The sequence below is a fragment of the Alosa pseudoharengus genome, unplaced genomic scaffold (assembly GCF_046254945.1).
Source record: "Alosa pseudoharengus isolate Yale_2024_CS ecotype anadromous, Long Island Sound unplaced genomic scaffold, YU_APseudo_1.1 YU_APseudo_1.1_scf_14, whole genome shotgun sequence".
Taxonomy (NCBI): domain Eukaryota; kingdom Metazoa; phylum Chordata; class Actinopteri; order Clupeiformes; family Clupeidae; genus Alosa; species Alosa pseudoharengus.
In genome coordinates this window covers 36,750,318-36,773,863 of record NW_027468609.1, presented here as the reverse complement: position 1 = coordinate 36,773,863, position 23,546 = coordinate 36,750,318, and the positions used below count along the sequence as shown (strand labels likewise).

General features: G+C 42.6%; 2 protein-coding genes across 2 annotated transcripts; one reads left to right on the top strand and one right to left on the bottom strand.

Annotated features, from left to right (window-relative positions):
• The first annotated feature begins 3,276 nt into the window (after positions 1 to 3,276).
• LOC143122590 (vimentin-like) lies at positions 3,277 to 5,224 on the top strand. The gene is made up of 2 exons (XM_076283385.1): positions 3,277 to 3,834; positions 4,195 to 5,224. Exons 1-2 carry the CDS (start codon positions 3,363 to 3,365, stop codon positions 4,881 to 4,883), a joined length of 1,161 nt encoding a protein of 386 aa, XP_076139500.1. The 5' UTR covers positions 3,277 to 3,362; the 3' UTR covers positions 4,884 to 5,224.
• Positions 5,225 to 6,822: 1,598 nt separating this feature from the next.
• On the bottom strand, positions 6,823 to 23,217 carry nop14 (NOP14 nucleolar protein homolog (yeast)). The gene is made up of 19 exons (XM_076284877.1): positions 23,102 to 23,217; positions 22,655 to 22,844; positions 22,389 to 22,523; positions 22,076 to 22,217; positions 21,702 to 21,847; positions 21,403 to 21,537; positions 21,095 to 21,217; positions 20,855 to 20,986; positions 20,432 to 20,747; positions 19,579 to 19,709; positions 18,265 to 18,350; positions 17,896 to 18,031; positions 17,613 to 17,714; positions 16,064 to 16,217; positions 14,508 to 14,667; positions 9,180 to 9,324; positions 7,644 to 7,762; positions 7,375 to 7,530; positions 6,823 to 7,222 (listed from the first exon to the last, which is right to left on the bottom strand). Exons 2-19 carry the CDS (start codon positions 22,835 to 22,837, stop codon positions 7,126 to 7,128), a joined length of 2,598 nt encoding a protein of 865 aa, XP_076140992.1. The 5' UTR covers positions 22,838 to 22,844; positions 23,102 to 23,217; the 3' UTR covers positions 6,823 to 7,125.
• Between the last annotated feature and the right edge of the window lie 329 nt (positions 23,218 to 23,546).

Here is a 23,546-nt window from a genome sequence, read left to right as displayed (position 1 = left end):
TACCAGACATATTATGTTACATCAAAGAGCAAACATACTACAATTACACAAACATAAACACTGTAAAAAAAAGAAAAAGTCAGGGCTGTCCAATTCATCAAACCATATTACATTACAATTACATAAAACTGTCTAGTTTTGAATTACCACAACCTTATTGTGTTCAATTAGTCATTCCAATTGAGCAATCCCCATGTATCTAATTGAATCACATATGATACACTGTGGGAAAAAAGATGGTGTGTCACAGTTACTAAACCACAAACATGAAATTAAACAGATGTTTTAAACTCTTCTTTCAAACATAATGTTATAACATTTAAGTTGTCATTCTTATAACTGACATATTTTGCCACAGGAATGGATTTATCCAACAGAATCATGTAAGATCAATGTGAAGCATCTAAGTGCTGAACCAGGAAGGCAAATGTACGCGTGGGATGCCTTGGTGTCACCATTTTATTGTGCTCCCAAATGCATGAGCCTTTGCAAGAACACTGAGATAATCACACAGCTGTCAGTGTTGCTAAAAGTTTCCCCCCGTTTTTTTATTGAGAGTTGTGCTTAGAGACTAGGAGAAATTTGGTGCTGGGTTGTATGGTATGGTATGCTCTGAAATAAACCATGAATTGTCCCCACCATGACTGTGTTGAGCATGCAGAAGATATCAGTGGTTTCACATCATGTGTTTTTCATCATAATGACTGCTTCTGAGTAAACTGTCAGGACTTTGATCAAGTTTTGCATGAATCAATGTTATAAAGAAATATGCTGCATTCATTTTAGACATTTCATGTATGTGCAACCAATGTACATATTAAAATTAAGTATATCCAATGGGTTATTTATTTCAGTGTACATACACAGACACAAACACATACAGGCACCAATAAAACAAAAAGAAATGACATAGTGATTGCCTTTTTTATGTCATTATTGGGTGTCGGCCTATGAGCCCCAGCCTCGACCTGGTATTGATAGGTGGCTTAAATTATCTATGCTGTCAGAGAGAGATCCCCATGTTTTATAAAAGCTGCATGTAGAACCTTTTATATAAGGCTGAATTTGTTGTATTTATGACATCTGTAGCATGGCCTCTAATCTTACTGAGATGGGAGTCCACAGACACCCCCTAACTTGGTTCCCTCCCTGATAAGGTATTCTTTCTTTTATGAAGTTAGAAAAAAATAAGACATACAATTCAAAGGGGGAATACAATTGAAGGAGGGAGAATGCCAGCCAAAGGGGTAAATTACTACTTCCAAGACTGACAAGATTTTAAGGACCTTCAGTACTCATACGGACTTGGACAAAACCAAAATGTGCAAGGGATGCCAGGGTCAGGCGACAGCGGTCACAGATGCGGTCAATGTCAGGTTACAGTATATCGTGCTCAATCTAACTTGGTCCAGTGGGTGTGGTGACCTCTCTTGCACTGAGTCAGGCCATGCTTTGCTTATATTGAGGAGGTATGCACACGACGCAGAACAGAATCTCATAGCTCCTCTGGAATATTCTCACCTAGGTCCTCCTCCCTTTCAGTTTTAATTGTGAATCTGACTGTAAATGTAGGAGATTATGCCTCTAACATTTGGAAGAGGCATAAAAAAGGGAGTCAATGAGGCAGGTAGGAGAAGTATTGGGAAATTAAGGGAATGAAGTACAGACAAAGCTACGTATATGAAAACGCTTTTCTAGTCGATTGATATTTCTCAGCCAGCTGTGGGAATGATGGAAATGAGTCATCAACATTCAGGTTAGACCATAGACTACAGACCATGCACCGTCTATCAGCAAACTCCTATTTCACTTTCATATTCAAAAACCTCTATACTGTATATACAATCAACCTATCCTACAGCAATGTTTCAACTGGAACTGATTAAGGAACTACAGTCTAGGAACTAGATTAAGTTACAGGAACTAGAGGCAAAGATCATTAGACCATGACTATAGCCTAACTGCTAACATATTTTAACAGGTTTCTGAGCAGTTGCTATCTACTGATCCCTGTCCAATATTTGATCTGCTGATCCATATCCAATATTTGAACAGGTTTTTGTGCAGCTGCTAGTGTACCTAATGATCCCAGCTCAAGCATCACTGGTCTTATGGATGTGTGTGTACAATGCATGTTTACTAAATATCTCGGTGATAACATGAATTAAATGTGTCTGGGAGCAATTACAGACTTAACACAATTGAAATTCATTAACCAACAAAAAATCTTCTAAAAAGCAGAACTTCAAGGAGTTTGGAAACTAATTGGCTATTCACACAGGGAAACATGTTAAAGTAACACAGTATAAGTTAGTCAGATGTAGAGAATAGAACATGGTGTTTAAAACCACCTGAGGTGTATGTTACAAGAGGTGGGATGGTTACATATTCGGTATGATAATGCATGAATCCTATTTAGTGTCAGAAAGTTCAAATAGTCCAGTGTAGGAAATGGAATTGTCCAGGGGGATTAGGAGTTGTCATAGGGCAAGTGGTGGGTCGCTAGGCTGTACGGGCCAGGAATCCAGGCAGAGTTGTCATAGGGCAAGTGGTGGGTCGCTAGGCTGTACGCGATGATAATACGCGATGATAGGGCAGTTGTAGGGATGGGAATTCAGGTGAGATGAGGGCCAAACACACGGATGGCTGATGACTAGTGATGGTGTACCTCAAAATGTTGCTGATGTTAAATTGTGAATGAATTGTTGATATGTAGAAAAGTGTCGAAATGGTAAGGAATGATGTTGGATTAAGTTTTTTTCAGGTGGTTCCCATGGCTGAAAATTCATGAAATTGCACACATATCAGTTGTCACAGTTAATGCTCAGGGACAAAAGGCTTGGCCCCAGGTGTGACTGAGAACTGAGTCTTGTGCTTGGCCTATAGAGTCAGCTACACACACACAATTTGGTTGGCATGTGTGCAGGGATTAAATTGCTGGATTTCGACAGCCGATCAGAATGCAGGTTTCCATCAGCTGATCAGATTGCTGGATTTCGACTGGAAGATAAGTCCAAACAGGGCAAACATGACCCCAACGCGCCAGTGTACTGTGTATTGTCAATAAGATGTGTTGTGATTTATAGAAGTTGAGAAGAGAAGGCATATGCATTATCTTTCAAGCAAATATCTATCTATTAATAACAGTAACGTCTGTCTGTCTTGTCACAATCCACATTTAAAACGTGTCAAAACCCTGTGAGAGTTTCAAAGAGGGATGTGAGATTCCTAGTGGCCCTTTATAAGCCAAGGGTCCAGCACTTGGACAGTCAGTAGCAAGCTCAGCCAGCTCCTGGGGAACAAGCAAAGCAGAGCTCCTGTGGTGGAACTATTACCCAGCTAACAACACAAAAGGCAGAACCATGAGAGGCTCCTCATATTCCCAGAAGTCCCTGTCGGTCAGCGGCTCCAGTCGAGTCCGGGTGCAAAGTCCATCTCCTTCCCGCTGCAGGGGCTCCTCCTACAGCCGCGGCCGTGCTGGGTACCAGGGTGGTGTGTCTGCTGTTGAGGTGGGCACCGAGATCCACCAGCAGCATGCCAACGAGAAGGAGGAGATGCAGGAGCTGAACGTTCGCTTTGCTGGTTACATTGACAAGGTGCAGGCCCTGGAACAAAGGAACGCCCAGCTGCAGGCAGAGCTGGCCGCGCTGCAGGGCCGCTTCAAGGGAGGCCCCGGTGGGCTCGCCGAAGAGTACGACATCAAATTCAAGGAGATGAGGGACCTGATTGAGGCTTTGACTGCTGAAAAGGGTGCGGCCGACATTGAGAGGGGTTACATCGAGGAGGAGGTGGAAGTGTGGAGGCTCAAACTTGAGGAAGAGCTGGCCCTCAAAGGTAATCTTGCTGGTTTTTTAATACCTACTGTACATAAAAACAAATGGCTAATGCCTATCAATACTGTTACCTGTCATCATTCAGTATACTGTACTTGTGTCTTCAGATAACAGAGGTAAACAAATAAGAGGTCATGTAGTTTAGTGAAACAATACAAAATGTAACCGTTGTACTGTTGTAATGCTAACCATATGCAACCACATTTCCTACTACTACAAATACTGTTATAGTAATAGTTAGAGTGATATGACAAGGTGAGCTGAGAGCAATTCAAATGTGAGGTGTCTAAAGGTCTGAGTTACCAGCTCTATGCCAATGTAGTGCCATGCTGACCATCTCTCACCCAATCTGGCATTGCAGAGGAGGCGGAGATGATCCTGCGAGAGTTCCGTCAGGACGTGGATAATGCCACACTGCAGAAAGCAGAGCTGGAGAAGCGCGTGGAACAGCTGGTGGCTGAGATTGAGTTCCTGAAGAAGCTGCATGATGAAGAGGTGGCTGACCTTCTGAAGCAGATTGAGGAGTCCAAGGTCACTGTGGAGCTGGACTCAGACCGCCCTGACCTGGCTGCCTACCTGCGCAACATGCGTGCCGAGATCGAGGCCGTGGCCGCTCGCAACGTCCAGGAGGCAGAGAAGTGGTACAAGGGCAAATTCGACACACTGAAACAACAAGCTGGCAAAGCTGAGGACCAGATGAAGACCATGAAGGAGGAAATCACCACCTACCACAACCAGGTGACCGACCTGCAGAACCAGATTGATGGCCTGAGAGCCCGCAATGCTGCTCTGGAACAGCAGCTGGAAGACATGGAGGCAGCTCACCTGGACAAAATGGCAGGGCTGGAGGACATCATTGCTCAATTGGAGAACCAGCTCTGCGAGACCAAGATGGAGATGAGCAAATACATGCAGGACTATCAGGAGCTGCTGCACATCAAGCTGAAGCTCGATGCCGAGATCGCCACCTACAGGAAACTGCTGGAAGGCGAGGAGAAGAGACTGGGAATCTCAGGTAAGGCACACCGAATAACTACACTCAAGGCATAACAGCACTTTTGAGTCCCATGTTTAACTTCTGAATCATAAGATCTTGAAATATCCCTTTTCAAACATATAATGGACAAATATTTTGATGACCTGAATTGTATTAAGAGCGTCACACCAAAACTCCTCAGAAAAGACATTTTCAAGTGTCCACAAAACAAATTTTCCCAACTAATCACTTATGTTAACATTTAATTGAGATGTGCAGAGGACAGCCTTACCCATTACCACTTCTGTTGTGCTCTGGGAGTAACCAGAAAAGATTAGAATCAGCATGGCTTGAAATATTAATGCTCTCTGTGCTTACTGCCTCCACAGGTGAAAGCCAAACAGCCATCCAGGACTCTGCCTAAGGACCTCCACCCCTCCCAGGACACACCATGCGTGTCTGTCTGTCTGTCTGTCACTCCCAGAGACCCAACACCGCAGAGCACCCATGTGCTGCTATGCTCTGGCTAACTCCGCTGTCTAGAGAGCCCACATTCCTTTTCAGTTAACAGTTAAGATGAATTTGAAGTGAAGGAGATCCCAGGTACTATTTAAAATAAAGCTTGACTTCAATGCACTCTCCGTTTCTACTGTGTTTCTGTGCTTGGGTGTATGTGTGCATTTTGAGTGTTGCCAGACAAATAGGACATTATAGGAAGGTTGTTGATTTACTGAATCCGCAGTCACTCTTACATATTTAAATTTCTTCATATTCAAAAACCTTTATACACGGTCAACCTATCCTACAGCAAAGTGTAAATTGGTAATTGGTAATTGGATTAATGGTACTGCCCAGTACAACCCACTGTAACTATACAGCAGAGTTACAGGAACTTGAGGTAAAGAACATTAAGAAAAGACCACAACTATAACTGCTCAAATATTTCAACAGGTTTCTATGCAGTTGTTGGTGTACCTACTGACCCCATCCAATATGGGATCTACTGATCCCTATCCAATATTTCAACAGGTTTCTGCACAGTTGCTAGTGTACCTACAGTAATGATCCCAGCTCAAGTCTCACTGGTCTTATGGATACATGTCTGTTTACCAAGTATCTGTGATAACGTGAAATAAATATGTGTCCACAAGGAATTACAGAATTGAAATTCCTGACCCAACAAAAATTCTTGTAAAAAGCAAAACTTTCAAGGAGTTAGGAGCCCTTGGCTAAACACAGAGAAACATATTAAAGCAACGAGGAACTGAGTATCCATTATTTTTCTAAAAATCAGGGCTTTCTGGTAGATTTTAATAGAACCCTGTACATTATAAAAAAGGAGTACTCAGCATGTGGAAAAGTGACTAAAAGGGTCACATTCCTGCACAGTACACCAACGGTACATAGTGCAGTACCAGACGCTCCAGGCATACAGTAATAATGACAGAGACACTGTTCTCCCTATTATAAGTCAGTGTATCATCAAAAGAGTTTGAAGCTGTTGTTTCAAGGCAAAAAAAAACTACATAGTGCTTCTTTAAAGGAACACGCCACCCAATGTCTATAGTAATATGTTCTTACCTTAACTTTCACGAGTTGAGTCATACCTCTCCCGTGTCGGTAGGTGCACTTAAACGCTCTGGTGCGCGGCGCGAATGTGTTAGCATTTTGCTATATTAGCGGGCTCAGACGTAGCCATTGAGGGAGGAAGATAGCACTAATCAAAAACATCCACGTTTTCCCTACTTAAATACAGTTGCACGAGTAGTTAATAAAAATGTGTAAGGTCACACAACATGAAACTTGGCGATTTTCCAAGCGAATAAACAGGAGAACTACAATGTGTGGCGCAATAGCACTTGGGAGTACTTCGACCTAGCGTAGTAATATTAGTTAACACCGACAGTGAGGTGACAATAACAGTGAACTCCTGTCATGTAGTGCCTAAGACCCATGAGAACATGTTACACCAATCTGCTCATTTGTCACAGTAGAAGCAATACCTTCAACACATTACTTTTTTCATTAGGTATATTTCAGAAAATGGCAATATTCACAAAACATAAAAAAAAGTTAACATTTTTAAACACGGATTCAGCCAGACCAGGTGGCTTTAGCTCAGTGTCCAGTATCAACTTGGCCATAAAAACTCATGTCAAAGGCCAGCCTGAAGTTATTTTGCAGGCCAGCATCCAGCTTCATGACAATATAAACGGAATGGTGTTTAGTTCCATAGGTCACACCAGCATAACAACAATGAAGCTCGAGTTGTGTCTGGGAACAGTGTTCTACGCGTGGGGACGCTTCCACTCCTGCTCACTTCCTCTTCATCTTCTTTAGGGATTTCCACTCTCCCTCCTGAGTAGATAAACTGCCAAGGAGCTCCTTCACCTTCCTCTTCCTCTCCGAATCCCTGTAACATGCCAAACACACATCAGAGAAGGCATGCATTTTCTTTCAAGTAAATAATTTCATGGATGGCAATATACTACTTTAATATAACAATACACCACATATTGCAAGAACTTCTAGTTCTGTGGACAGACTGGATCTGCAGTAACACACCTTCTCATGACATCAGAAAGCTTCTCCTGGGCTAGGAAGCGTGTGTCCTTCCTGATCTCTCGGAGTGCGCCCTTGAACTCCTTCTTGTACTTGTGTTTCAACCGCTCCTGCTCTCGCTGCTCCTTGGTGTTGCCTCGCTTCTTGCCATAGTCCAGCCTTTATGCAAGAGGAATAAAATAACAGGATCATGAATACAGAAAATTATACATCAAAATGAACTGCAATGTATGTATCTGTTTCATGATATAAACACATGATGTCAGACTTACACTTCAACAATTTTAGGGGTAAGAAGTTTGAGAGGAATGGGCTTTTTCTTCTCAAAGACCAGGGGAAGCTGCTCTGCAGGAGTCTCTGGTAGAGCCTCCAGGACCTCCCTGTGACACTCCTGCAGAAGAGAGGGGGTTACATTGCCTTACTCAGCTAGTTTGGTACAAAGGAGTAAGTATTCTATACAAATGTTGTGTTGGTTCTTGTAGAATTTGGGCTAATGTCTGGTTGTGTTGATGGAGATGCTAATCTTAATCAAATCATCAAGACTTCAAATCAGTTATACCCCTGGATGTCGGCTACCAGGTTCATACTTCCTAGCTGGAATTACATTTGTATTTATTTCTTTATCAGATACTTTTCGTTAAAGTAATTTACACTATGCTACAGATGGCACATGGGTCATTCAGATTCAGATTTTGTTTGTATATCTGTTTAGATCATGAATGGGTCCCGACAGGAAGGCCTGTAAAATATTTCTGTTCAAATCTGTCTATTTTTTCAGTCCTTGATATTACTTCAATTTGACATTTTCTTAGAAGCAATGTTTGGGCATTAATATCTTGAAAAGTATCATGCCTAGCCAGTCCAAACGTAGGATGAAAGACAGATTGTGTCTGATTTGATAATTCACTTAAGCTCCGTGGGATTGACCCCTTGACCTACAGGACCACTGTATATATACAGTGTACACTGTACAAGCACACCAACTGCTGTGGTTCTGGTATCTGGTGTCCTTATATCAGGTACTGTATGACTATGTAGTAAGCCATCCATATGAACACGTGTTTAGGCTAGATCTACATCATAGGTTCTCAAAGGGCGGCCCGGGGGCCAATGGCGGCCCGCGGAAACATTTTTGGCGGCCCACGATAACATCTGTAAAACTGTACAACTGTACTGTGTGCTTTGAAAAGAATGAATCTCCGTTTAGTGGTGTTTAGTGGCCGTCAGGTTTTCCTGTGGTGCTTTGGTAGCTGGAATTGGCCCTGAAAAAGGCCTATGCTGATAAGAAGCAAGGCACACTGAGAATGTTCTAAATAAGTTTGTACTTGAAATGGACTGCAACCAGAACAGTTATATCTCAAAGAGATAGAGGGTAGAGAACCCCAGGGATTGTGTGTGCATTGCAATTTTTCTTAAGATTTTCACAAGTTTTCCAGGTTTAGCCTCAGTTATGAATTAAAATGTGTTTAATGCAATACATATAAACTGTAGAGATGCAACCTGCTCATTAAAATTATTACAAATGGGATTTTTTTCCAGTTTTTTTTTTCTTTTTCTCCCCCCGCCCCTTTGGCGGCCCTCAGTTAATGTTGGGTTCCTGAATTGGCCCTCACCAATCAAAACTTTGAGAACCCCTGATCTATAGTGTGTATATTTATATTTTACTGATCTTGATCTTGATTTTCAAATACTAAGAGAAATGTCTCAGACTTCATAGCAACACTCATGTGAAGTTCCTTGACTTTGCAAATCTGGAGATGTGTTGTGAGTGTGGATGAAGAAAAGCTGCACGTCAGGCTCAAACTGACCTGTAAAGTGGATGGGTAGTTCTTCAAAGGGAGGTGCTTAAGAGCAGCCCTGATTGGCTGAAAGATGTGGAAGAAGGAAGGGATGTCCTTATATAAAACGGCAAACTTCTTCACAAGGTCTAAACAGGTATCCAGCAACGACAGCCTACAAACATGAAAGGAAAACCAGAGTAGAACATGTATAACACAATGAGCCAGAGTGATGACACAAAATATGATTTGGGAAAGGAAAGCAAATCAGATGATTGATCAAACCCTGTACAATGTCTGGTGACATTGTATAGCTCTGGTCAGTCAATACAATAGTACCAATGTATGAGATGGACATTACTGTTCATCATCCTCATACAGGTCAGCCTCTGCCTTGCATAAGAGCAATTGCATGGCAGTGAGGAATAAGGATACTCCAAGTAAAGATACGAGTTACAGTCCTGATCAGTGTGAGTTCTGCATCAAGATTTTACAGTAGAGAGAATGTACAGATACAGGCCCTTGGGCCAGAGCATTGTAGCCCTCTCGCCTGGGGAGGCCAACTCGGGTGTGATCATTATCGCTACAGTGGGATTCTTTGCACACATACGCTGCTCTGCATCTGTCTTTGTAAGCGCCTGAAGAATTCGAGCAATTAGGATATGACTGCACACCTACACGTGAAGACCCAAAGCCACTCCTCACAACTGTGATTATATGAGAATGGAACGTTACGCCCAGCTGGGCTACAGGTAATTTACCCCACAGGGACTCGCCAAAGAGGTTGATGATGACACCAGATACACACACCGTGCTGAACGTTATTTCCTGTTAATAGACTTTCCGTGCCATGTTGCTATGGGCCTGCTCTTGGGAGATTTAGACCATGGTAGGTAAAAGGTGTCATGAGACAATGCTTAATGTTATTGATGGTATACCAATAAAACTCACAGAACTTGCAAAATCGCTTTACCTGACATGCAGGGCTATCAAGTTTTTTTCTCAACGAGTTACCAAACTTCAACAGCCTGGGCAATCAGAAATTATTTCCCTGAACTGTACTTGAGCCCTAAACTGCACTTGAGCACATGTGTGCAGTCAAAGCATCCGTCACAGATTTGCTAATGGGAAAATCCCTTAAGGAAGCTTATACTTCAGCTCTTTCGAGTTAAGCCCATGCACCACCTCTAAAACAAGCACAAAGTTAGATGAACACAATTGATGAAAGAATTTACATCATCTTTAACACATAGATCTTCCACACACAAATGACAGGATAAGAGATGACAGTCACGCAATTGTGAACAGACTATGTCTCTAGTCATCTAATTAAACTGGTCAGTACGGCGGTGTGGTCAGGCTCTCTGACACTGTGTTGATGAAGGGCTATAATGGAAGAGCATTACAACAGATCTGAGAATGGGGCGGTGGCACAGTGAAAACAGAGCCTACAGCTTTGCCATCTCCTCTTGAAAGCAATAACTCCTCACCAGCAGTGCAGGGGAACCCTTGACCCTCACATGGACGTTAGACAGTAGCTGGACACTTTTCCTTTCCACACATACACATCCAAAGTGGATGAACAGGAGGGCATCACATTGATTTAATCATGGCTGTGTACATCTAACCCATTCCATCTGAGTAAGTGTTGCCCACACATCAGATGCTGTGTGAAGGATCAGCTGACTAATCCCAAGCATGTGCACTATTACCCATAACAAACTCTCCGTCACCACTTGCAAGAGCTTGAGTGTGATGCAGCACATGGTACAGTGCATTCATCAATTGTGTCAGGACAGAAAGTGCATATATACTAAAAAGAAAACACCGCAATGAGGCATGGATGTGGCACATTATGTTATTACATGCAAAACTGAAATTGGAGAAGTGGTCAAGACAGACAAAAAAGCAGACAAATTGGTTTAGTGATTCCCACTGCACAATCAACCATTTCGCATATACAGTATTCTACTTATCTGAGAATGAGTTTACCTATGTGGTCTACAATGAGCCAATGACTGCCCCTGTGGGGGCTGTATGAACAACATGGGCAGTCGCCAAGGGAGTCTTGCGGGGGGTGGCACAGGAGATCGCAAAAAAATATCAAATAGATTTGGAATGGTGACATCAGTTTTCCATCACTCATTTATATGTTACATAACTCGTATCATATCTCAGAGGGTGTGTCTGTTAACACTGTCAGAGTTTGCAAGCAAGGCAAGCTACTGCCTGGGAAATTCTCTTGCTCAGAGTTATGAAATTGGAGGGTGGGGCGGGGTGGGGGTTGTCCTCAGCCCAAGGTAGGTTGAATATGGTGACCTATCAAATAACGCACATCTAACTTTGTACAGTGCTAGACAAACACATCATGGTAATGGTGTGTCACTTAAGCAAAGCCATCAATGACCCCGTTCACTGCAAGTCTTAACGCTCAATTCAGATATTTTGCTTCGATTTTTTTGTTTGGCTGTTCACATTACCTTTTAAAATGTGAGTGTGAACTGTTTGCGGTTTCCGCGTGCGCAAAAGAACAATAACAATGACATCAGCTAACTCCGGGCCGTGGCGCATAATTGTGACAAATGTCGATGTAGCTATCAACAGCTATCAAGAAAAGAGGTCATGCCATGGATTTTTGTGAATGTTTCTTCTTCTACATATGCACGATTTTAGTCATCTTTAGTTCATATGATATTCAACTTTATTGTCAATGCACAAATTAAATACCAATAGTCTAATACGAAATGCAGTTTTACATCTAACCAGTGGTACAAATAACTGCATGTCCAAAAGGGCCTTCATGAAATGCGTTGCTAGACTGTTCACATTTTAACGGGCCAAGTTGAGAGCTGCGTCTGTTATTGTTTGTGGGGAAAAATACTGATTTCCACATTGCAACTACTGAATCCATGGTCAGGGACCACCCGCAATGTCCTCACGGACCACGAGTGCGCCGCGAACCACTGGTTGAAAACACCTGCCTTACAGTATCAAGCGGACTTAAGCTGCCACCTCTTGGCGAAAAGTTGTAATACATTTCACCCAGCTGCGTGAATCACGGAAAGCGCGAATGAAGTGGCCACTTCTAAATGGGACCCACTGTACAGTAGCTGAAGGTCTGTGGCTAAAGCAGCCATAATGAAAGTGTTATCATTGTTTGGATACTTCACACACACACACGTGCTTTTTAATCGCATAGACTACAACTACCAAGCTGGAATCAAAGCACATCGATTCACCTCTCACAGTCACACCCTAAACAAGCACTTCAAACAAACAAACAAGCGTCTCAGTCTCACGCATGTTTAGCCATAGGCAAAACTGTATCAGACGTAACGTTAGTAAATCATCCATCACACAGAATGATTTTTGTAGCACGTGCAACAGGCTACAGCCCTGCCCTGGATACATCTCAAAGTGCGCTCTAAAACATTTGGTTTAAATGGAGATGTAGCCTAGATCATCACTGGTGCGTTAATAAATCTACATTGTGACGAGTTGACACAAATTATTCACTTTGACGAATTTATGTAGTCTAGTCAATTGATCCATGCTCTTCCTTAACGTTACTTGAAACACCTTTAAAAATAGAGGATTGTTTGGGAATGAACGTTAGCTCAGATGCTTTTTGAGACTTTTTGTGGTCTTACTGTAGGCCAATGCAACATTTTACAAAGCACTGACAGGGCAACCAAGGACTGTGAGCGAATCAACAGCAGAAAAACCTATTTAGCAAGCAGAAATGTCCCAGCCTGTTTAGGATGCTTCATAGACAGGTTATCTTTCAGGTAGGCTAGGCCTATATTTTCCATTAGAAAACCACGTTAGCGAACACGTTGTGACTAACTCACTTAGCTCCTGTAGGCTATAATGGTCAGAAAAGAAGATGACAGTCGAAAGATACATAACAGCACTGATATCAATGTGCTTGGTTAACTACATTTATGGTTTTCTACAAATACACTGGTCAATAATCAAATTGGCCTCCATCACTCAACCAATGCCAACGGTAGGCCTAACATTATTTTACCTAGGTCGTAGGTAGGCCTATACAACTTGTATAAGATTAACGTACCTGCAGTTAAAACCAAGCATGTCCGATAAACATTCTCTATTTTGGCTTCAAGAAGAAATGGGAATTACATTTCATGTGAAAATCATCCTACCCTTATTAGACGTTCTCTGCGTTAAACTACAGTGTCCTTGTAGGAAGCGTCTTTCCAAGCCACTTTAGATTAACTTCCAACAAAATTACGTCTCACTGCAACGATGCGCCATATGGTGGACAAACGACTACGTAACGCCAATACTGGAAATGCAGCCAAATGATGAATATTTGGTTTTCCTTTAATCCTACTGAATTTGTAATTATGTATCGGCCGTTCTAATTGCCGATACCGATAGTATGTGCGTGCCTGTGTGTGTGTGCGTGTGTATGTGTGTGTGCACCACCATCTACAGGCAAATGAGTGTACAGTCACTAAATGTACACAAACTTGGCATACCCCCAGAGAATGTCAGGTTAATCATACACATAAAATTTGGTGCAGTTCTGAACATCTTAACTGAAGGATGGGGCGATTAAAGCAGAATGATATTGCATTTTCATTTTTTACTGGGGGGGTGCAAATCACAAATGAGTGATTATGGGCTAGGTTGATGTGGGCCCTTGAGACCATAAAAATGTCTTCATCCTTGGTGCCACGGTTCAGGTAGTTATTTAAGAAAAACTGCATTTTTTGGGTTTCGGGGGGCCCAGCGCGGGGGGGAGTGGCACCCGGGGACCAAACGAAATTTTTCCGTAAAAGTCTAGGGGGGCTACATACCCACCAAATTTCACGTGCCCCGGTGTTTCGGTGTCCCGGGTATCGTTGACCAAAAATTTAGGAAGCAGATGACGGGAAAAAAAAAAAAAAAAAAAAACTTTTAACAATCCCTATATGACCGCTTCGCTAGTGGCGGTCATAATAATCAGAAACTACAACTCTGTGTGTTCACTCTCTCATGCTATTTTAGGAGCAATGCTCCAATGCACTGGGAATAATCAGAAGGCTATTGTATTGTTGACTTATTGCTATAGTTGAGCATATCTCTACTTATAATTGACAGCACCACTACCACTAGTTTTTTTACCTGGTTTGCACAAAAATAGCACAAAACAGTCTGGGTACCATCAATCTAGTACAGGATGATGCTTTACATGTTGTTGATGTGTAGTTTGGGGACTATTGGTGGAAGGGGGTTGCCTAGGCCACCACACACACTAGAAGCTCCACTTGGCACAAACAGCACTATAATGTGGGAAATCTCGTGCCCTGCCCCCATTCTGCTCCTTCAGGGCCACTCGGTCGCTCTCACCTGTAGTGGTTCGTCTCCAGGTGGCTGTGGAGCTGGAGCCCTTGGGTTGCGGAGAGAGGCAGGGCCTTCCTGCTCCAACCCTCAGGGGCCTCTGGGCTGCTCAGCACTAGCAGCTCACCGAACCGGCCTACTTGCTTGAAAGGGGACACCACCGAATACCCTACAAAAGAGCACACAAGGGGACAGGTGAACTCTCCTGAGGGACACAGATGGTAGTCATTACAGGAAATGCAATGAGGGCAGAAGCAGGAAGAGGCAGTTCAAAACAAGTCCAACTAGAAAGGTGACTATAATGGAAAACAACAGACCAACAGGAACATGAATAAGTAAAGATGACAGACATATTTCCAGTCTAACTGGATAAAAATCCAGTAGAAACTTGTAGGAAACTGATCGATTCGGATTGGGTAAACACAGATGAGAGTAGATCGGGATAGCATAGAACACACGTAGCTTTGGGAAAAACACTAAATGAATACATCTAAGTGGAAGACCACAACAGAACAAAACAGCAGTGGCTCAAGTTAACAAAATTCATTTAACAACATGCCTGCATTGGAACTGAAATCCATATTTTTATCTCCATTTGTCACCAATGTAAAATTTCATAAACATCAAATAATGATGGAAGTAGGCGTATCTAACATGCCTGCCCACGCCTTGCATTCTTCTGCTCCTAACAGGCTGCACAGCTAATGGCACAAGCGGCCCTCCCAGCAGGCTTTACGACTTACAGCCCTACCGTTACTGCATTCGGCAGAGGCCGTTGACGGGGCAAAGAAGGCATTTCCCCCGGGAGTGTGACTGGACACAATGCTAATGGTTGGGGCTTGGTGCGCTGTCGCTCTTGCTCTCTCTCTCTCTCTCTCACACACACACTGCTGGCAGCGGCAAATGAGGTAATAACAGTGGTAGCCAACACCCACCAGTTATTTACAGAGTATCATAAAAAACTTACTAGCCCACATGCTGGAATCACACGGGTGGCATGACACAGTTTGACAACACTGCTCATTTAGAGCTATTCTGACTATTTACGCAACCCGAGGACCACCACTAATAAAAATACTGAGTCTCACATTGAAACTACATTACTGAATTCATGGTCACGGACCACTTGCAAAGTCCTCACGGACCACAAGTGGGCCGCGGACCACTGTTTGAAAACCCCTGTCTTAATCGATATAAACTGCTTCAACCATTTCAACTGGCCTGGACATAACACAGAATTGGAAAGATCACAGCTTTGAACAAACTCATTACATAAACATTAGGAGGATGAACTGAAGAACTTCACAACCCCACCTGACCTTCTAGCAAAGTTGGTCAAATTCATGTATAAATAAATATGGCAAGAATATGACAGCTAGTCTTCTGACACTCCCTAATGAACCACTAGCTAACACAGATAACAGTCTATATTTTTCACAGCCAGTGTCTAAAGTGAGGTAAGCTTAATGCATTTCTACTATCAGACTGCCCCCTACAGGCATTAATACAATACACTGCTGAGAATAACAGTCAGGAGACAATGAGCAGAATAGAGTGCACGCTACCAAGGTTAGTCTTGTCAGGCACGGCGAGGTGTAGCACTCCCAGCAGGAAGTTGATGACCTCAGGGCAGAGGCGCTGAGAGAGGGCCACGTACTCCAGAGCAAGACAGCACAGGACCAGGCCACACGTCACGTCCTGCAGACAAGTCAGGGGACACTGGGCCACAAAGCAGCACGAGGGTTAACAAAAGTCTGTTTACACACGCACACGCACTTGAAGAGATTCCTACTGGGACTTTACACCACAGGCAAGATGTAGGTGTGACTGAAACGTACACAAATCAATTCACATGCCTCGATGACTGATGTGACGTAACAATGTGTTTAACTATGGGTCATTGTTCACATATGCTCTAACAATAGAAGGAAAGCGTAAGTGGACACTCTGACGTACACTCTGGTCAGACACAATATGTGTGTAAAGCACTGCCGCTCTAAACTGCTACACTGATTTGGACTGATGATGAAAAACACTTGTGAAGAGAATAAATAAGGTCAGCTGCCATTGGCAGGTTGCAGCTTTTCAGGCCTTGTTTGTGTCAAGTGTAATTTAAAATGTAATGCGAAATAGGCCCTTTCATGTGGCTAGTTATGTGAAGTATTAGTTTCATTCAGAAACACACTCCTCACATACTCAAACACACTTATTACTTTTAGCCTCATCAATACAAACCTCCAGAGGTTGCATAGTCATTTTTTCCTACACACCCCATGTTAAGTTTCCATTCTCATGCATTGAGCAACAACATAAATATCATTAGCCACCACATATAAACTGCATGACCTTTAAGCACGTTCCTCATGGTAACAAACCCATTACACTGTTTTGAGTGCTTGTGTTACATAAGGTGACTGATCATTTTTTCCCCTCCCTAGATGGGAATGGCTTTGCTTTGACAACCCTGTTTTGTATCTGAGCAGAGATGTGTGCACACACACGCTGGAGCAGGCCTGCCCAACAGCTCCTCTGCCTTAAATAAGTGTTTACATCTGGCAGTGTGCCCACCCACATAAACAAAGTGATTGAAGGTGGTTTTCCCCAACATACACCACCTCATCTCCCACACACACACACACACACACACACACACACACACACACACACACACACACACACACACACACACACACACACACACACACACACACACACACACACACACACACACACACACACACACACACACACACACACACACACACACACACACACACACACACACACACACACACACACACACACACACACACACACACACACACACACACACACACACACACACACACACACACACACAGACTTAGAGGGATACACCTAAATAATAACATACATGGTTATTGGTATTGTATTTAGATATGTAGGGTATAAAACCCTGAAAAGTATATAACACAAAGGGACATTCAATATAGACTGTACACACCCCTATACTTCTCAATCAAGGCTTGAATAATAATAACAACATCAGTGAACATACATGAATGTCCACCTGAGTGTGGACAACAAACAGGCAAGCAAACAAACAAACAAACAAACACACACACACACACACACCTTGGTTAGGGCCTGGCTGATGCAAAGAAATGCTGGTGTGGTGACAGGGTGTCTAAAATCAGAGGTGGGGAACAGCAGAGCTGTAATCTTCAGATAAATGAGCTGAAATAACAACAGTACAAGAACATCAAACATCAGAACATGTAAATTACACTAAATTTCTCATAATAACATGTGGCCATGTGAAATAATTCATGGTAATATACATCAAAAGAATATGCATGCATTTTTAGTCTCATGAACTTCTACAAATAAATAAAAAAATAAATCAACATCTATGTACCACGTCTAAGCCTGGAAAGGCAGCACGTCCTGTAACTTCAACCGTTTCTTCAATGTCATGTGCACTGTCAGTAAGCAGTGTCTGCATGGCCTTGCAGGCTGCAGCAGGAAAGAGCTGACTAAGTCCATACAGCTGCCTGTGAGTGGAGAGAGGGAGAGGGAGAGAGAGAGGTGGAGACAAATCAGATCAGAGAAAGTTGAGGGAGAGTTGCAGCAGGTTCAGGTGACTGTTGACCAAAGGAATGACATTGTAGTTACTTTGTTATTTTTCTAAATGACATTTGATATTTTTGAAATGTCACAAGAATGCATGTGAATGAAATCACAAGAGTGCAGCATCGTGCAACCCCGTCCCCTGTCCCCAACTCACGGAATGAGAATGTTGACTGTGTTCAGCTCAGGAGGCTTACTGCTAGCCAGCTCCCCCATGTACTCCAGCAGGAAGCCAAACATTTTCTAGGAGAGATGAATCATTTTAGATGACATTAAACTCATCTTGATTGCTCAAGAGTACAGATGCAAAGCCAATCAAGTGACTTGCAGCTAAGCGCACCACACATCGGTGCGGCCACACTGGTCACCTGCTCACGCACACCAGCACCAACATTTTTAACTGTTAAGCATTGGATTAACAATGGATTTTATTGAGTGACGTCGACAACAATAGAAGTGAATCATAATCTACATGGTGGCGGCGAGAGGGTTCAGCGGTGGACAAAATTAAGAAACCACTGCACATTTTTCTGATGTCATCCTACGGTTGCTGAGTGATATTCAAATGAGTTGACGGTCATATTCAAATTTGCAGAGGTCTCTTAATTTTTAAATATGACCGTCAACTCATTCAAACTCACCAACCGTAGGATGACGTCAGAAAAATGTGTGTGTGTGGTTTGCTTGCATAAAAGGATTCTGTGGATTTTGCAACAACACACATACAGGAATGCAGTGGTTATTCAAAATGACGTTGCAAATTTCTTATGATGATGCATCATTCCACAAAATGATTTGTCTTCTCTATCATTAAGTTATTCGATAGGCTAAACATATAGCATTGACTCAAAACAGCTGTTAGGCTTATGCCATTTTGATCTGTATAAAATGTCACATGCAGCTTAAATTCTGCTCAGTGCACATTTATTATATTATAATAAAATATGCAGTATTCATTATTGAATGCTTAGCTAGAATTATGTTTATCCCCATCATCCCATTTTAAAGTAGGCCTACCTGCGGCCATGTAATTGGGTTACAGGTTTTCTGCAGGAATGTTTGAATGGACACTGCACTAGTCTTACAAAATACACAGTGTTCTCAACAGAGAAGTGGATCATGTATAGTCAAGGTACCCACTCTAAGTCAAATGTAAAATTCCATGACTTTTCCCTGACAAAAAAAATGAATTTGCATGACTTACTATATAATGATACAATATACCGATTAATGATTTCAGAGCAGCTGCTTCAACAAAATTCCCTGATATTCCATGACTTTGCCCCAAAAATGATAAATGTCTACATGTCTAGACTTTATCAAAATTCCATGATATTCCACAAATTCCATGACCCGTAGGAGCCCTGTTACATGCATGTTGTGCACAATATACAATTAGTAATATACACATAATATGAATTCAGGCATGATCTTACAAGTCCTACAGTTTAATCCTATGCTCATTGCTCACCTGTAGCTTTAATTTGTTGCCGACTCCTAAACTTGGGTGGTTGGACTTTAGAGTCCTGTCCAGTATTAGGCGCTGTTTCTCTGGGGAGTGGCCCTGCAACATGCTCTTCAGTTCCTCTGTGCTCTCTGGAGCTGAGAGAGAGTGATAGAGTGAGTGAGTGGGTGAGTGAGAGAGTGGGTGAGTGAGAGAGTGGGTGAGTGAGAGAGTGGGTGAGTGAGAGTGAGTGAGAGTGAGAGAGTGGGTGAGTGAGTGGGTGGGTGAGTGAGAGTGAGAGTGAGAGTGAGTGAGAGGGTGAGTGAGAGTGAGAGTGAGTGAGAGGGTGAGTGAGTGGGTGAGTGAGTGGGTGGGTGAGTGGGTGGGTGAGTGGGTGTGAGAGTGAGAGTGAGAGAGAGAGAGAGAGAAATAAAGCAAAAAATAAAAACTTTAGTTTGGTTTCCACTATTTCTATAGTTTGACCGTTTGATAACTGGGACCCTCATGGTTTGATCCCACAGATGTTCTTTGAGTGGACAAATATGCACACACAGACTTGTATGTGCTTGGTCAATTTTTTATGAAAGTGCTTAAAATATGCAAATGGATGGACATCTAGCTAATGATACTTTTGGCTTCCTTTTTATTAGACTGCAATTTTGAACAACCAGTCTTCACTTAATCCATTTTCTTTTGAATATTCTGTCTGCTTTTCTTTATGTAAAGGACACTGAATTGCCCAAGACTAAATATCAATATTCTTTACCTTACCACAAACATTAAATCTATATTTCAGAATGGCTGTCTGTAGATGCATATGTCAAATACACATCTGGCTATGTCCCATTAGTGAAGATCTAGAAGCATGCTGAGTGGATACCTTTGAAAGTGTAGGGCAGCTCGGCCTTTGCAACCTCCTGCTGAGCCTTCCTCTCCTCCTCACTGAGAGGGTGTGGAGCGCTGGCAGCTGGGAATTCCTCTTCATCTTTGTCCAGCTCCTCCTCCTCCTCCTCCTCTGCACTGCCCTGCTCTGACTCCAGGTCCGAGTGAGCATCTTCCTCGCTGTCGTCTTCGTCCTCATCGTTGCCACTGTCGTCATCACCGTCATCACCATCATCTTCCTCTTCACATTCATCCACCTCTTCTTCACTTTCCCCCTCTTTCTCCTCCTCCTCTTCCACACTCCACTTTCCATCCTGTAGATCAACACCATCAATGTGAAAAAATAACCAGGAATTTCTGACACTCTGATGTCTGAACTCCATCTTCAGAAAGCAGAAGGAGTGTGACGTTGCAGTCTAACCTGATAAGCCAGCATCTTCTTGTCCTCTTTGTCCAAAATGAAGCCGTCATTCAAGTCATCAGCAGAGAAGTGAACCGTTTTTTTCTTGGGCCCCTCTTCCAAATCACCTTTCATTCTGCGCAATCTGTCTGCCTTTATAATAGCAGACACATGTCATGGTCAACATCACGTTTCACTGGAGTTCAGTAGAACTCATATCATTCCACTGAGTAAAAGGAGACAGTAAGGGAATGACCGTACCTCCAGTTTCTGCAGCCTCTCTCTCTCCTCCCGAGCCAGCTCCTCCTCACTCTTCAGTTTCTCTGAAGGTTGAGCCTTCATCTCAAAGCCAAGCTCTCTTACCATCATATCATAATCATCCAGCTGTGGGACACACACACACACACACACACACACACACACACACACACACACACACACACGCGATATTGCAGAGACCATAAAGACATACAATGTCACAGAGAAAGGACAACTACAATATTTATGTGTAGAGGCATGGAATCATTTCCAACATCTTCTTAATTGTTAGTAGTCTATCAGCAGCACACCTTAGGCTTTTCCCTCTGGTCCTGGCTTTGGGCTTTGGAACCTTTGTGGGACAGTAGACCTTGGATGGACTTCCACTCCTGGTCCAGCTTCTCTGTCAGAACGTGGGCCTCTTCTTTCTGAGTCTGACGCTCTCTCTAAGCAAAACAATGCAAGACAACAGGTCTTACAAGTGCAAAAAGTGTAGTAAAAAAAGCTAACTGAAGGATCTCTGCTTTTATACATACATCTGTTCATGGAGATGAGCACAGTGAGAAATACATGCATAATAAGAAATAGATAGGTAGGAATCAGAACTAACCTTCTCCTGTTTGGACTTGATGATGAGCTCCTCTATAAGTTCCTGGCGAGATTTTGCCTTCTGGGTGCCCTCATCCTCTTTCTCTCCTGGGCTTTTCTTTCTTAGGAGACCACCCCCACCTCCAAAATGTGAGGCCGTGAGTTCCGCTAGAGTAGAACACAATGGCGACAGTCACAACCCACAGAGCGTGAAATTATTCCATGAAAACTTTTGACACAGGCAAAGAAAAAAATAGTAAGATTACACAGTACATAGTATATTGATGAACAGTTAGTGTCAGAACTGGGAGACCGATACTTTAGAAGTGTGAAGCTGAAAAAAAAATCTTTGCTATGCACAAGGCAACTGCCATTTAATTTGAATGCAATTCATACCAGACAACAGTCCTTTCTCCTCCGAGTCACTATCACTGTCGACAATGTCATTGAGCTTCTCCATCTCGGCCAATGATTGGCCATAGTGGGTCAGTTCCTCATCCTCGTTCAGGTTGTAAATGTCCTTCTTCTCCAGAGTCCGCTAGATGTCAACAGTATGTTATTAAGGACCACGAATGTGTTAAGCCAAGAAAAAGATCACACCAAGTAGGCCTACATTGTATCATGTTGTCAGCTCTGTCATATGAAGCCACAAACTGGCAACATAATTTCAGCAAAATCCTATACAGACTAAGATAGATAGGGAAAATACCTGTCTCTCCAAAGAAAATCTCTGTAGAATCTTGTCCTCTGGTGCCATCTTGGTGTCATATTCACCAAACCGTCTGTCGATAAACTTGTTTGCTTTGCCTTTCTGTTTATATTCCTTCAAGAGTGTATTTTTCCGCTGATAAAAACAAACAAATCAATAAAAATCCATGAAGAATTTAAATGTTGATTAATCACAGGTTGAACATTTCTGAAACATGTTTAACAAAATGTAACGTTATGCATTCATCTTCACACGACGTCTCTTACTTTATTGATAGCCTTGGATCTGGACACACCAGGGAGCCCAACATCATGTTTGGTCTTCCGGCCGAGAATGTCAAATTTTTTCTTGTTTATCTTTACTTCGAATGGATTATTCTTGATCTCCGTCGAAGTTTTGGTCTTGCGGACTTTATCGGCGACATTCTTCTTCTTCTGCTGTTTGCCCATAATGAGGCTAGACATACGAATGAGACAGCATTGTAAACAACCACGTAGTTAACAGTATTCTTACCATCAGGTCTAATATCCATGTTTGCTAAAGAATAACGTTACCGATCTTATAATGACAAACTGTTGTTGAGTTACAGACTCAAAACACTTTACAGGCTCAAAACTCTGGCGTTAGCCTAGCTTTATTATGTTACGTGTTGATAATATCCCGATACGTGATAAATCCAGACCTGTTAAAATGCTAAAACAGAAGGGCCTTACCGATTATGTCATCAGGAGGGAGAAATAATTTTACATTGGTTAAAGTACAGTCAATACGTTGCAGATTGTTTCAGAACACCGGTCTGCAGCATAACCCACGTTGTTGCTACTGTGTAGTGAACATGTCGAAGGCTGAAGGTTAAAGGGCAGTGAATAGTAACAAGGTAGGTACATTTACTTGGTCGCCCCCTTGTGGTGATCCTCCTGTCCACTGATATGTCGTCCTTATTCATGATCATTGAATATGGACTCACAGCTAAACTTCTCTCCCTACCTGCCTTCTCTAAAATGGTCTTCCTCTTATTATCTGTCCCTAATTTTCAATCATGTTTCTGCCTCTCTTGCCTCTGTCTGTCAGCATCAGATAGATGGAGTCCACTTCAACTCCTTGAGAAGCTGGCTTTTGAATTAAATAACCCCAAAATCGGTAGATGTTTCGATGGCT